Source organism: Notolepis coatsorum (genome assembly GCF_963971535.1).
Source record: "Notolepis coatsorum genome assembly, chromosome: 10".
NCBI classification, from domain to species: Eukaryota; Metazoa; Chordata; class Actinopteri; order Aulopiformes; family Paralepididae; genus Notolepis; species Notolepis coatsorum.
In genome coordinates this window covers 108725410-108739567 of record NC_140174.1, presented here as the reverse complement: position 1 = coordinate 108739567, position 14158 = coordinate 108725410, and the positions used below count along the sequence as shown (strand labels likewise).

The following is a 14158-nucleotide window of genomic DNA, read 5'->3' as shown; positions in this document are numbered from 1 at the left end:
ACTCCGCGCCTCATTGATCAAAGGCGGCTTTGATCTCAGGCAGTGGGCCAGCAGCGATCCGCAAGTACTGCGCAGCCTCTCCTCCGAGGACAAGGCAGCCAGCAGCGAGACCTGGATGGCTACAATCCCGGGAGAAGCCCAGGAGATGACCCTGGGATTGGTGTGGCGATTCAAAACAGATTCGCTTCACTACAGACACAAGCCCCTGACTACGGAGCAGGGAAGGCCGGCGGCGGCGCCGACCACCAGACGGAGTGTGTACACAACACTCGCCCGACAATATGACCCGCTAGGATGTATTCTACCGTACACCACCAGGGCAAAAATGATTGTACGAGCATTGTGGGACAAGGACCAGGGCTGGGACGACCCCATTCCCGCACACCTTGCATCCACCTGGAGAGAGTGGGAGATGGAGCTCCACTCACTCCCAGGCGTTAACATGCGCCGAAGCTACTTCCCACCCACGGTGAGGCCAGAGACATGTAAAATGGACTTACACGTCTTCAGTGACGCCTCAGAGGTCGCATACGGATCAGTAGCCTACTTGCGGGCCCAAGAAGAGGGGGGAGAGATCTACACAGCATTTGTCCTCGCCCGCTCGAGAATAGCCCCACGCAAGCAACAATCTATCCCACGTCTAGAGCTCTGCGCAGCCCTAGCCGGAGCGCACCTAGCCACGCTCATCCAACGTGAGCTCACCATACCGGTGTCTAGAACAATCCTGTGGTCAGATTCCACGACAGTACTCGCCTGGATCAAATCGGACTCATGCAAGTACAAAGTCTTCGTGGGAGTCAGAGTCACCGAGATTCAAGACTTAACCGAAGAGTTAACCGGAGAAACAGAGTGGCGCTACATTGATACAAAACAGAACCCAGCTGACGTCATCACCCGGGGAATGCCCCTAGATGACCTCACCCGTCGCAATGTCTACAGTGACGGCCCAGCATTCCTAAAGCTCCCGGAAGGAGAGTGGCCCACGCCTATCCCGAGGGAAGCCAGTCAAGAGGAGGCTGAGAATAAGAAACCTATGTTCTGTGGATTGAGCACTGTTATCTCCGCAGACCCCAACATAGATGATTGCACTACCATAGAGAGTGCACAACAAAGGACATTCCTGCGGCACCACCCGGAGTGTAAGTCCCCCGCTGAAATGTCAGCAGCTAACTACGAGGAAGCAGAATTGCTTCTACTGCAGCGAGCCCAGAGAGACTCGTTCCCCGATGAATTGGCCTGTCTACAGGGAGGAAAGCCCGTCCCATCCGACAGCAGATTAATTCATCTGGCCCCCGAGAGCGACGCTCATACCCTCATCAGAGTGGGTGGTCGCCTACGCAGAGCCCCCAATCTACCGGATGACATTAAATACCCGATCGTATTGAACAGCCGACACAAGGTCACAGAGCTGATTATAAAGAAATACGATGAGGATGTACATCACGCAGGAGCAGAAAGAGTCTTCGCGGAGATCAGACGTCGTTACTGGATCCTACAAGGAAGAGAGGCGGTACGACGCTTCCAGCGAACATGTCTAGACTGCCGCAAGTGGCGCGCGCAGCCCAGCATACCAAGGATGGCTGACCTTCCTCCATGTCGCCTCCGAATCGGTGACAAGCCATTCCACTCAACGGGTATGGACTGCTTTGGCCCGCTGCACATAAAGAAAGGAAGAGGAACCGAGAAGCGGTGGGGTATTGTATTCAAATGCATGACCACCAGAGCGATACACATCGAGCTTCTCCCGACCATGAGCACAGACTCATTCCTTATGGCCTTCCGTAGATTCACATCACGGAAAGGAAGACCGTCTACACTATTGTCCGATCATGGGACAAACTTCAAAGGCGGCGAAAGAGAGCTGAGAGAGAGCTTCCAAGCTATGGGCCCAGAACTTAAGACCCACCTCGCTCCAGCACAGATTGACTTCCAATTCAACCCCCCAAACGCACCCCACTTCGGTGGTACTTGGGTACTTGGGAACGGGAAGTGCGTTCTATAAAGACAGCCCTGTACGCAGTACTTGGGGCCCAGACTGTGGCGGAAGAAGTCCTAATGACAGTCCTCACGGAGATTGAGGGAGTATTGAACTCTAAGCCCCTCGGCTACGTCTCCAGCGATGTGGCGGATATCGACCCAGTTACCCCCAACACACTCCTGATGGGGCGGCTAGATCCCGCGTTACCCCAGACAATGTACCGGCCTGAAGAAGCGAACGGCCGACGAATGTGGAGGTACAGCCAAGTATTAGCCGACAAGTTTTGGAGCAGTTTCCTACTGCACTACCTACCGTCTCTACAGACCCGCCAGAAGTGGGTAAAGGAGAGAGACAATTTGACAGAAGGAACAGTCGTCATGATTATTGATCAATCACTGCCCAGAGCTATGTGGCCGGCCGGCCGCGTAAGCAAAGTGATCACCGGTGCCGACGGCAAGGTCCGAGCAGCTGAAGTGCTTGTCCAGGTTGCACTTACACCCGTCCCGTGGCGAGGCTCATAGAACTGCCCCGACTCCCAGACACAATCGATGATGACCATGACCCTATAACCCTATGACTTTGTGAAGTTGACTGACCCCTACAGCAAACCCTTATGTGTAAATAGACAACGCGATTAATCTGTCTCTGCTTAACTGATTAGGTCTGGGACCAATCAGGGGGTGGCTGTTGTGAAGGGCCAGATTAAACCGAATATATATATTTATTTATATATATATATTTAATTGTATTTGTATATTCTCTAATATTCCCTGATATCCCTTGTATATTCCTTGTACAATATGCATTGAATATCCATTCTAGCCTACTGAACATCCCATAATAGTCTCCATTCTACTATTGGTCGAGACCTTGGTGCCAGGCTGCCATACCCCCCAGACCCAGTTCAAACGTACCGCTCAACATGTACGAACAAGTCCTAGTTCCGCGTAGGAATCTGGCTACCGCACCACTAATGGTACTATTTGTTCATAGTGCGTATATATACTGCGCTACTAAAGTAGGACTTCCTTTTAGTCCAGTTTCTTACCCTCCAATAGAGTGACAGACGTAAAGCCTCCCCGCGACGCCACGTGTGGGAGTAAGGCCAAGTTCGGCCTACCATCGGTATTGAGACATCGTGTATATTAATATTTGAATAGTCATATTTGGCACTATATCGTCGAGTTGGACGTAGTCTATTAAGCTAATAATAGTCTATTCATATGTAGTGCTTCGTGCGGTGAGAATACTATCGTAGTCAGTACCCCCATCGTTTCGGGTAGAACTGGCTGCTTATCCAGGGTGGCCGACCCCATGTGAGGCTGCACCCGAGGAGCCCCAGAGCCGACGAGCGAGTGGACCTGCATACCGGATTATTCTACCGACGACAGCCCGCCTTCCCAGGCACGGATTATGCTTTGTATACAGTGATTATTCTATGGATAAAGACCAACACTGCCGTGTGTTGGAAACCCCCCCCCCGGAGAGGACGACAGGTGAGGAGACGCTCTACACGACGAGGTCGCTTCACGTCTCTCCATCGTGGACCGGAGGAAGCCGGCCCACAGAGAGTCCAACTGCTTTCATCTGTGGATCGAGGATCGCTGAGGCACCGAGCCGCACAACCGTGGGTTCTCCCAGGATACCCTCGGCCAGACGGATACAGCCAGACTCTACCCCCCCCCCCCTTCTCCAGTTGTCTTACAAGCGACCGGAATTCCCCCCTAGTGTATCCAGTTCTATAATCATTAAAGTATCATTGCTATTATTCCTTAAATATTCCAGGTTGTATATTTACCGCCTGCGCCACCAGAGATTGGACGTTCTCTATTGATATACCAACGAATACTCATTTGCCATAAAAGTGCATCCTATTTCAAATCATAAATGTAATTAAGTGATTGCTCTACATACCTTTTGCTATGTATTAATTATTATTAAACGCAGACTTTCGACTTGGTACATTTGTGTTGGATCGTTTCATCTACGTGGGAGTGTTTACCATAATTATTTATGCCTAGTACTGGGTGGCCAGAGTCTAAAGTACAAGAGGTAGTGGTAGTAAGTATCATATCTAACAATACAGTCAGGGAATTGTACCCCTCAGTTACAGTCATCATACAGCACAAGTACAGTATAACACAAATACATTTGGCATCGAACCAGAGAGCAAATGTAACAGTAAAGTGCAACGACTTGAGAGCGAGGGTCCGATTCCAACGGGAGATGAGAGACGTTAATATCATGTGTTTCACTGAGACATGGCTCAAGCCAGCGACGCCGGACAACAGCGTCTCTCCATCGGACAATTTCACCGTCCTGAGAGCAGATCGCACGGCATCCTCTGGGAAGAGCGTCGGAGGTGGGGTCTGCATCCTCACGAACAATCTCTGGGTTAATCCCAAGGAAGTACATGTCCTCTCAAGTTCATGCTCCCCAGATATGGAACATCTCCAGATCCTGTGTCGCCCGTATCACCTACCCCGTGAGTTTACCGCGGTCATTTTATCCGTCGTGTATATTCATCCACAGGCAAATACCGGCAAAGCGCTGGGGGAATTACACGACCACATCAACAAACAGCAGATCAAGCACCCGGAAGCCGCGACGATAGTGACTGGTGATTTCAACCAGGCAAACCTGAAAAAAGTGATGCCGACTTTTTTTCAGCACATCGCCTGCTCCACAAGAGGGGGGAACACACTCGACCACTGCTACACCCCGTTCAGAGCTGCCTACAAGGCTGTAGCGGCTCCGCCACTGATGGGCTCTGTAAGCGCGAGCGATCACGACTCCATCTTTTTAATCCCAGCATACAAACAGAGATCACGCGAAGTCGTCGTGTCACGTGAGACAAAAAAGTGGTCTGACGAATCAGAGGCCGAGCTCCGTGACGCGTTCAAGGATACAGACTGGGACATGTTTGAAGGAAGCGCCAGTGACGTCAGCGAGTATGCTGATACCGTTGTAAGCTACATAACTACAGTGGCAGACGGCATTGTCCTCACAAAGACGGCGCGGGTTTTCCCAAACCAGAAACCTTGGGTGGACAGCACTATAAGAACAGCCCTAAACTCACGCACCACGGCTTATAACCTGGGCAGAGAGTCAGGAAATATGGAAGAATACAAGGCTTCAGTCTACACTCTGCGCAAGGCTGTTAAACTTGCTAAGAGGACATATGCTGAGAAACTGGAGACACAAATGGCACAAAACGACACAAGAGGCTTGTGGAGGGGACTGAAGACAATAACTGACTACAAAGTCAGCGCCCCCTCAATGGGAAGCGACGACGCCTCTCTAGCGGACAAACTCAACTCCTACGCTCGGTTCGGTGTAGACAGTGTCGCCGCTAGCCCTCGGGCTAGTGACGTCACTGGCGCACCGGCTGTTGTGGAGGGGGGGGGGCAACCGCGGGGGGGCGGGGGCGCTCTCTCGTTGTCGGAACACAGTGTGAGAAGAGCATTTATGCAGGTGAACACCAGGAAGGCTGCAGGCCCAGATGGTATAACAGGACGCATACTTAAGTCCTGTGCAAACCAGCTTGCCCCGGTGTTCACCGCCATATTTAATCAATCCCTGGCGGAGTCAGTAGTCCCTGCCTGCTTCAAGATGTCTACCATCATCCCTGTACCGAAGAAACCCTCCCCAACATGTCCAAATGATTACAGACCGGTGGCACTCACCTCTGTGGTCATGAAATGTTTCGAGAGGCTGGTCAAGGACCACATTTGTGCCTCTCTCCCCAGTGATATGGACCCTATGCAATTTGCATACAGGACAAACAGGTCCACTGATGACGCGGTCTCCCAGGTACTGCACAGCACTCTCTCCCACCTTGACCGTCAGAAGGGGGGCTATGTGAGACTGTTGTTCATTGACTACAGCTCAGCGTTCAACACCATAGTCCCCACCAGACTGGTGGACAAGCTGATCGAGCTAGGCCTGAGCTCCGCCCTGAGCGCCTGGGTACTGGACTTTCTGAGTGAGAGACCCCAGGCGGTCAGGGTGGGGGGTCAGACCTCCAACACCATCACCCTGAGCATCGGGTCCCCCCAGGGCTGTGTTCTAAGCCCCCTGCTGTACTCACTCTACACACACGACTGTGTGGCCAAGTTCAGCTCCAACTCCATTGTGAAGTTCGCCGACGACACAGTGGTGGTGGGGCTGATCTCGGACAACGACGAGAAGGCCTACCGGGAGGAGGTTGAGGTACTGGAACGTTGGTGCCAGGACAACAGCCTGCTCCTGAACATTGGTAAAACCAAGGAGCTGATCGTGGATTATAGGAGAGGACAGCGGGAGACACACACACCACTGAGGATTAACGGGGCTACCGTGGACAGGGTGAGCAGCTTCAAGTACCTGGGGGTCCACATCTCAGAGGACCTGACATGGTCAACACACATAGGCACAGTAGTAAAGAAAGCGAAGCAGCGCCTCTACCACCTGAGACAGTTAAGGAAGTTCAGAGTATCGGGGAAGATACTCCAGTCCTTCTACTCAGGAGCTGTAGAGAGCATCTTGACCGGAAACATCACTGCCTGGTATGGGAACAGCACGGCACAGGACAAGAAGGCCCTACAGAGTGTGGTGCGCTCAGCCGAGCGTACCACGGGTATTGCGCTACCTCCCCTGCAGGCTCTATACAACAAGAGGTGCAAATCCAGAGCCTGCAGGATAATGAAAGACCCCCACCACCCCAATAACAGCCTGTTCCAGCTGCTGAGGTCAGGCAGACGCCTGCGAATTCTAGAGACTAAGACGGAGAGGCTTAGGCTAAGCTTCTTCCCCCAGGCCATCAGAGCCTTGAACAATGAACATTGAGAGACACAGAAACTGAACTATCCACACACAAGTACATACACGACACGCACGCTGAGCACGCTCACACACTAGCAGCCACTTTAACACTCATGCCGCACACACGCACACTTATGGCCAGAGGAAAGGCCACTTAAAGTAGTATAACATCAGGAACAGTGTATTGCACTACTAAAGCTAACTAGCATGTCCTATATGCTCTGTAAATACTAATGTACAGATACCGAGATGGCACACCATGTACCTGTTTATTGCACTGTTTATTGGATTCTATTAATATGTTGTACCACTGTATTTTTATTGGATTCTATTATATGTTGTACCACTGTATTGCACATCGTCGCGGGCAAGACCAGCCGCATTTCATTGTATACCTGTATGCCGTGACAATTAAAACTCTTGAATCTTGAATCTTGAAACAGTAATATACAATGTACAGGTGATTAAACTGGGTATAAAATATATAAATTAGTACTACTGAGTAATAGTGAGTTATATGGTAATCATACAGTTATATGGGTATTGGTAACATCATCACTGGTAAATAATACATAGGACTAGAGTTATACAAATTTGAACTATCCCTTTAACACTTTGAGTGCCAACGACGAGATTCTTCGTTAGTTCATGCCAACCGCTCAGTGCCAACGACGAGAGATCTCGTTTATTTTTTTATTAGCGATTTCCATTCATATTTCATCAATCTAGCCTCACGTTACCACTGGAACTCTCTCTGAAAATACCGCCCCCTATCGTCTCTCCGGATGGTACTGCACCCCTTTGGATTGGATTGAATGAAACGCATGAAAAAAAGAAAATCCTGCTTCCACATTTTACTTCTCAGGCATGTAACTCGAGCCAATCGGATTCATTGTGGACCATCAGAACAGCGTGGAATCGGTGTTTTGACCAGCCAGCGTTGGATCAATAAACGCGATCGATATTTGGAATGGCGATCAGGAATTGGAATAATCTTTTTGGAGAACATCTGATCTGAGGTAAGGAATCTATTTTACCAGTCTTGGGATAATCAGAGCTTTTTTCCACCTATATATCAACGTGGGCCCTATGTGTGTGTGTGTGTGTGTGTGTGCTGATCAGGAAATGGATAATAGATTTTTCAGCCCGCTTCTATAGCGTGCATAAGTACACATATACTATCGATAATCTAGCGTTTATTTGAAAACGATTCATAAATAGGCAGAAAAATGACAATGTTTTTTGTGTATTCCAGTGTATTCCACTAAAGGGCGATTATCACAGAATCTTTATATTTTCCTGAAACTTTCAAAAAACCAGAGTTTTTCAAAATGGTATAAAATGGAAATGAACCGATTAAAAAAAACAATCCGTTTCGACAATGTTGACTGCAAACAAGTCATTGATAAGCGACGGCCATATTATACACATAGCCATAATTTAAGATATAGTTTATGCGTTCGCAAATATGAGAGCTCTATCATTGAAGTGGGCGTTGGCACGCAACAGGGTTCCGGGGCACCGGACCCATGGCACTGAAAGTGTTAAGAGTTAACCATTTAAAATCAAAATCAAATCAAATGTATTGCCCGAAATCACATTGAATAGCCCCCATGGGTCTTCTTGTACAAGTCAAGAAGAAACATCACAATAGACCCAGAACAAAAACCACCATAAAATCCACATATGCAACCCCCCCCCCCAGACTTTCCCCAATGAAGATGAGGAACGACTCACTAAAAAGATGGCAATAGGGGAACAAAGCACCACAGGCAGCGTGGAGGAGAGGGACCTCAGATGGGCTGTTCAAAGGGGGGATCCCCCAACTGGAGGTCAGTGATAAGAGTGTTGCTATGGATGGAGAATAGAACAAGCAAATCATTGGTATGTTAATGAATGAAGTTTATTTTTCGGTCTTGTTTACAGACAAATCAAACACACTCTTACAAAAGGAAAAGAAAAAAATAAAAATAATCACAAATGTACATATTCAAGGCAAGCTCGCACACAAAATCCAAAATCAACGACCGAAAAGAAGGAATAGGCTGAAGCACAAGCTTATTTTTGCCTATCCTTTACAAATTCTTAAAAACTAAATATATTTTAATATAAAAAAGAAAAACTTAAAATATGCTGCAAGATATCATTTTTTGAAAGAAAAAAATAAATGTATGTATGTATATAATATACATGTAATGAAACACATATACATACATACATACATGTACATGGTAGCAATAGTATCTAAAGTACATAAGAACATTAACATTTTTTAAATAAAATAGAACAAAAAAGCATAGGAATGCGAGCGCTGGTATGAAAATAAGATGAAGGCTAAAGGTCGAGGAGTTTTTGTATCTCATGATGTTGTGTCTGTCCTCCTGTTTCTGTCTGCAGTCCGAGCACCAGGGTGTCCTTCATCGTCTTCTCCACTCAGGCCAGAGTCATCCTCCCCCTCACAGGCGACAGGTACGAGTCTCGCTCCCCCCCCCCCCCCTCACAGGCCACAGGTACTGGATGGAACGCGCAGACCTCACAGGAGCCACACGCTCAGCTGGATGTCAGTAGAGAGAGATGAATGGAACCACAGTGTTAATTACATCAGATTCAAATGTATTGTCATCAGGCAGCACAAGTACAGTACAACATCCAACCAGAGTGGACATGTAACCGTAAAGTGCAACAGTAATATACAATGTACAGGAGATTAAACTGGGTATAAAATATATAAATTGGTACTACTGAGTAATAGTGCTAATCGGATGTATTTACGGAGTTGTAGTATTAATATGTACATTGATACAGGTATAAAGGGGTATATTAGGGGGCAACAGTGGCTCAGGAGGTAGAGAGGTCGTCTGGTTCCCGGTTCGATTCCCACTCCTCCCGGGCAGCATTTCGATGTGTCCTTGAGCAAGACACTTAATCCTTAACTGCTCCCGATGTGCAGGTTGGCACCTCGCACGGTCGCCTCCGCCGTCGGTGTGTGAACGTGTGAGTGAACGGGTGAATGTGAGGAACAACAATTGTTAAGCGCTTTGGATAAAAGCTGTTATATGAAATATAAATGCACCATTTTCCATTTACCATTTATAAAAGACACTATGGTAGTAAGTAGTGCTGTCGGGCGATTCATTTTTTTAAATCTAATTAATCGCATTTTAATCGCATAACCATTTTATGCCTGATATTCTATATTCTATAATCATATTTCAAATAGCATGTGTCCGGATGGCAGAATTCAGTACTGTATCTTCAAAACCTTCTGTTTAATCATCTTCCATCTATTAATTTGCTTAGATTTTTCAGGTCTAGTCAATTTGAGCATGGTGTTATTCACAGTCAAAGATACAAAAAATGTATTGATATTCTCATTTGGTTCATTACAATTTACTCAAAATAAAAATTTAATTCAATCTATCACCGCGCAGATTGATTGATTGAATGAAAATGTTATTAACAGATTGCAGAATGGGTACAATACAGTACGGCTCAATACACACAATTGTTAAGGGGATGCAGACCTGAGAAAGACTGTCTTGTTTACATCAGGGTCCCCCATTTTCAATTCATAATGAATTGTAAGTAAGGGTGCACCTTGCACCGTGCAATCCATTCTTTGTGGATCTAGCCCACAGTATTTCTGACACTGACATTCCCTGACATTCCCTGAGATTCATAGATGTCCCTAGAATCAGATACCAAGAACATGCAAATGGACCATATTAAAAAAAAGTCTGTAAATGTGTATTCTACGTTCTTATGGAATGAATGAGATACAAAAAAAATATTACATAAAAAAATATATATATATCTTTTTTTGTAATTCGTTTTGAGTTAATTTTCATAACGCGATAATTTGCTGTGTAATTAATTAATCTAATAACGTGATAAACTGACAGCCCTAGTAGTAATTCATACTGGCCAGAAGCGTAACTAGTAAGACCCCTCTGCACAAAAAAGGCAGTAAATTAGACCCAGGCAACTACCGCCCTGTTTCTATCCTTACCTCCATCTCGAAAGTCATGGAAAAAATTGTATACGAACAGGTCGAAAAATACCTAGCGGAAAAAAATCTAATCTACGAATTCCAATCTGGCTTCAGAACATCCCACTCCACTGACACATGCCTTCTCTATTTAAACGACCACATCAAACAAGAGGTGGACGCGGGCAAATACTGCGGCATGGTCATGCTGGACCTACAAAAGGCCTTCGACACTGTCAATCACACCATTCTGATTGACAAGCTAAAAGCAATTGGTTTTGATAGTCTATCAGTGAGCTGGATGCAATCGTACCTGGAGGGGAGAGAGCAGATGGTGGAGGTAAACGGTACCCTATCCCCCCCCCCTCACAGTAAGCTGTGGTGTTCCACAAGGAAGCATACTAGGTCCGCTACTGTTCCTAATTTATGCAAATGACATGTCGTCAGCTTGTGACTGCAACTTGTTCCTGTTTGCGGACGACTCAGCCCTGCTGGTCTCTGACAAGAACAAGTTACAGGTTGAAAAAACCCTCAGCTCAGAACTAGGCAAAATCTGCATATGGCTCGCTGATAACAAACTATCATTACACATGGGCAAAACAGAGTCCATTCTCTTCGGTTCAAATAACAAACTCAGCAAGACAGACGGCTTCTCAGTTACAGTGGGTGACAATATTGTCACAAGGAAAGAAGATATTACCTACCTGGGTTCCATCCTAGAGGCAAATCTTTCCTGTGACAAAATGGCATCCAATGTAATAAAAAAAGTCAACCAACGAACTCGATTCTTGTACCGGATCTCCTCACTGGTAAACAAGAATACCCTGAAGACTCTGGCAGGAGCACTCATTCAAGGGTACTACGACTATGCTTGCACCTCATGGTACCAAAGCACCTCAAAGGCGCTAAAAACGAAATTACAAACATCTCAAAACAAACTGGTCAGACTACTGCTTGACCTTACTCCTAGAACCCACCTCACCCCTGCCCACTTTGACAACCTAGGATGGCTTAGAGTAGACGACAGAGTACAGCAACTTGCAATGGGCCTGGTCTACAAGATACACTACACGACCAAGGTACCCATGTACATGTCAAAATACTTCCCAAAGGTCAGTGAATACCACGATCACAACACCAGAGGGAGCTCCACAAATCATGTTAAACCCAGATTCGGCTCAAACAAGGGACTAAACACCTTTCGCAATTATGCCACATCAATGTGGAATGCCCTACCCAAAGCTGTAAAGGAATGTGAATCACTACCCACTTTCAAAAACACTCTAAAAAAACACCTACGGGTAACACAACCCCCTCCAATGTACAGTAAATGACCAAGTATGGTCTTGTCAATATTCCAATGTACAGTTTTGTTTGTACAGTTGTACAGTGTCCCCCACCCACCCCTCCTACCCAACCTCCCCCCCACTCCTACCCAACCCCCCCCCCCCCCCCCCCCCCCCCCCCCAACCACCTCCAATGTACAGTTTCTACGTCAAATGTATATACTTTTTTTTCCTGGACTCTTTTTGTATCACAAACAGTACTGTATTTGCAAATCTGGTATGTCATAAATGTATAGATGTAGCAGTACTGTCTATCTGTATGTCATGTATGTCATATATGTTACGATAAATAAAAAATGGGGGACCCTGATGTAAACAAGACGAAAGTCTTTCTCTGGTCTGCATCCCCTTAACAATTGTATGTATTGAGCTGTACTGTACTGTACCCATTTTGCAATCTGTTAATAAAGTTTTCAATCAATCAATCACGTAAGGGATATGTACAGGTTAGGGCTGTCCCCGACTAAGGATTTGTATAGTCGATATGTTGTCGCCAAAATTAGCCGATAGTCGACGTTTGGTCGATTATAAAAAAAAAAAAAAAAAGTATAATATTCTTATTTTTAATTTAATTAAATTTGTTTGTATCATTCCATTTCGGCTGTGGGGGTGCTTAATGTCTGAAGGAGTCGACGGAAGGCTTCTTGTCCTCTGCAAAAGCATGCAATTGGTCCACTGATGGATACATGTTGATATTTGTCTAGTCTAGTGTGTTCATTAGATGGGTGAAATCCTCTTTCAGTGCCTCTGTGCCTGTTTTCTTAGACAGTTAGCCTCTGGTATGCGTGCCATTAGCGTTAGCCACGCTTCTAGGCCTCTTTGCTTTTGGAAAGAATGATAAAAAAAATTGAAAATAATTTTTTTTTAATTATTATATATATTTTTTGCATTAGACTAAGAGGTTGGCAGTCGACTACGGCTCCTTTCGATCGATTAGTCGACTATTCGACTAATAGGGGTCAGCCCTAGTACAGATATAGATATAGTATCTACAGATATGTAAAAGGATTATGTGCAGGTATGTACAGACAGATGAGGATAGATACAGTAAGAATAAATATATATATATGGTATATGCACAGAGATATATGGGTTATATGCAGGTGTATAAGTAGGTGTAGAAGGATTATATGCAGGTATATTCAGACAGATAATGGATTTATATATGCGGTAAATATAAATATATAAATGTATATATTTTATACGTATATACAGCACTATTAGACTATAGTATGCGGTAGGTATTCAAATCAAATCAAATGTATTTGTAAGGCCCGACAACACACGTTAATGTCCCCATGGGCTGGACACGTCTTCTTTAAACAAGTCAAGAAGAAACATAACAATAAGTCAAGAACAAAACAAGAACACCATAAGGTCCAACACATTTAAAATAAATGCAAAATAAATGAATAAATGCAAACACTCCCAGACATACCCCACACGAAGGTAAGGAAAAACTCACTAAAACCTAGCAATAGGAAAAAATGCACCACAGGCAGTGTGGAGGAGAGAAACCTTAGAAGGGCCATTCAAGGGGGGATCTCCCTTCTTAGATGTCGGTGATAGTAGTGTTGCAGACGGACAGTTGGTAAGCATGCACTCATGTGTGTAGTGAAACACAGATGAGTGCATGCAATAGCAACTGAACATTTTGAAAAATTTAAGATAGAGCTGATAGCGATAGCAACTGAACATTTTGAAAGATTAAATATAGAGCTGATAGCGGATCTATTTGAGGCACAGGGGCGGCGCAAAGAGGGTCGCATCCTCCCCGTCTTAATCACGGGACGCTCAACACTCCGGTCATCGCTCCGAGACAGGGAGATAGGGGGCGGCGCAGAGAGGGTTGCAACTTCCCCGTCATCATCGTGGGACGTCCAGCACTCCGGTCATCACTACGAGACAGCCGGAGACAGGGAGACAGGAGGGCATGCAGAGAGGGTCGCATCCTCCCGGTCTTCATCACGGGACGTCCGACACTCCGGTCATCACTCCGGGACAGCAACTCACAGGGAGACAGGGAGACGGGACAGGCGTTAG

At 46.1% G+C, this 14158-nt stretch overlaps 1 protein-coding gene across 1 annotated transcript in view; it reads left to right on the top strand.

Moving 5' to 3' along the window:
* The window catches only part of antxr2a (ANTXR cell adhesion molecule 2a), a gene marked incomplete at its 3' end in the record, with an annotated part of 142731 nt that overhangs the window by 38687 nt on the left and 89886 nt on the right, over positions 1-14158 (top strand). Inside the window, exon 3 of the mRNA XM_084323138.1 lies at positions 9179-9250. Coding sequence (XP_084179264.1) covers positions 9179-9250 — 72 coding nt within the window. The remainder of the gene's footprint in view (positions 1-9178; positions 9251-14158) is intronic.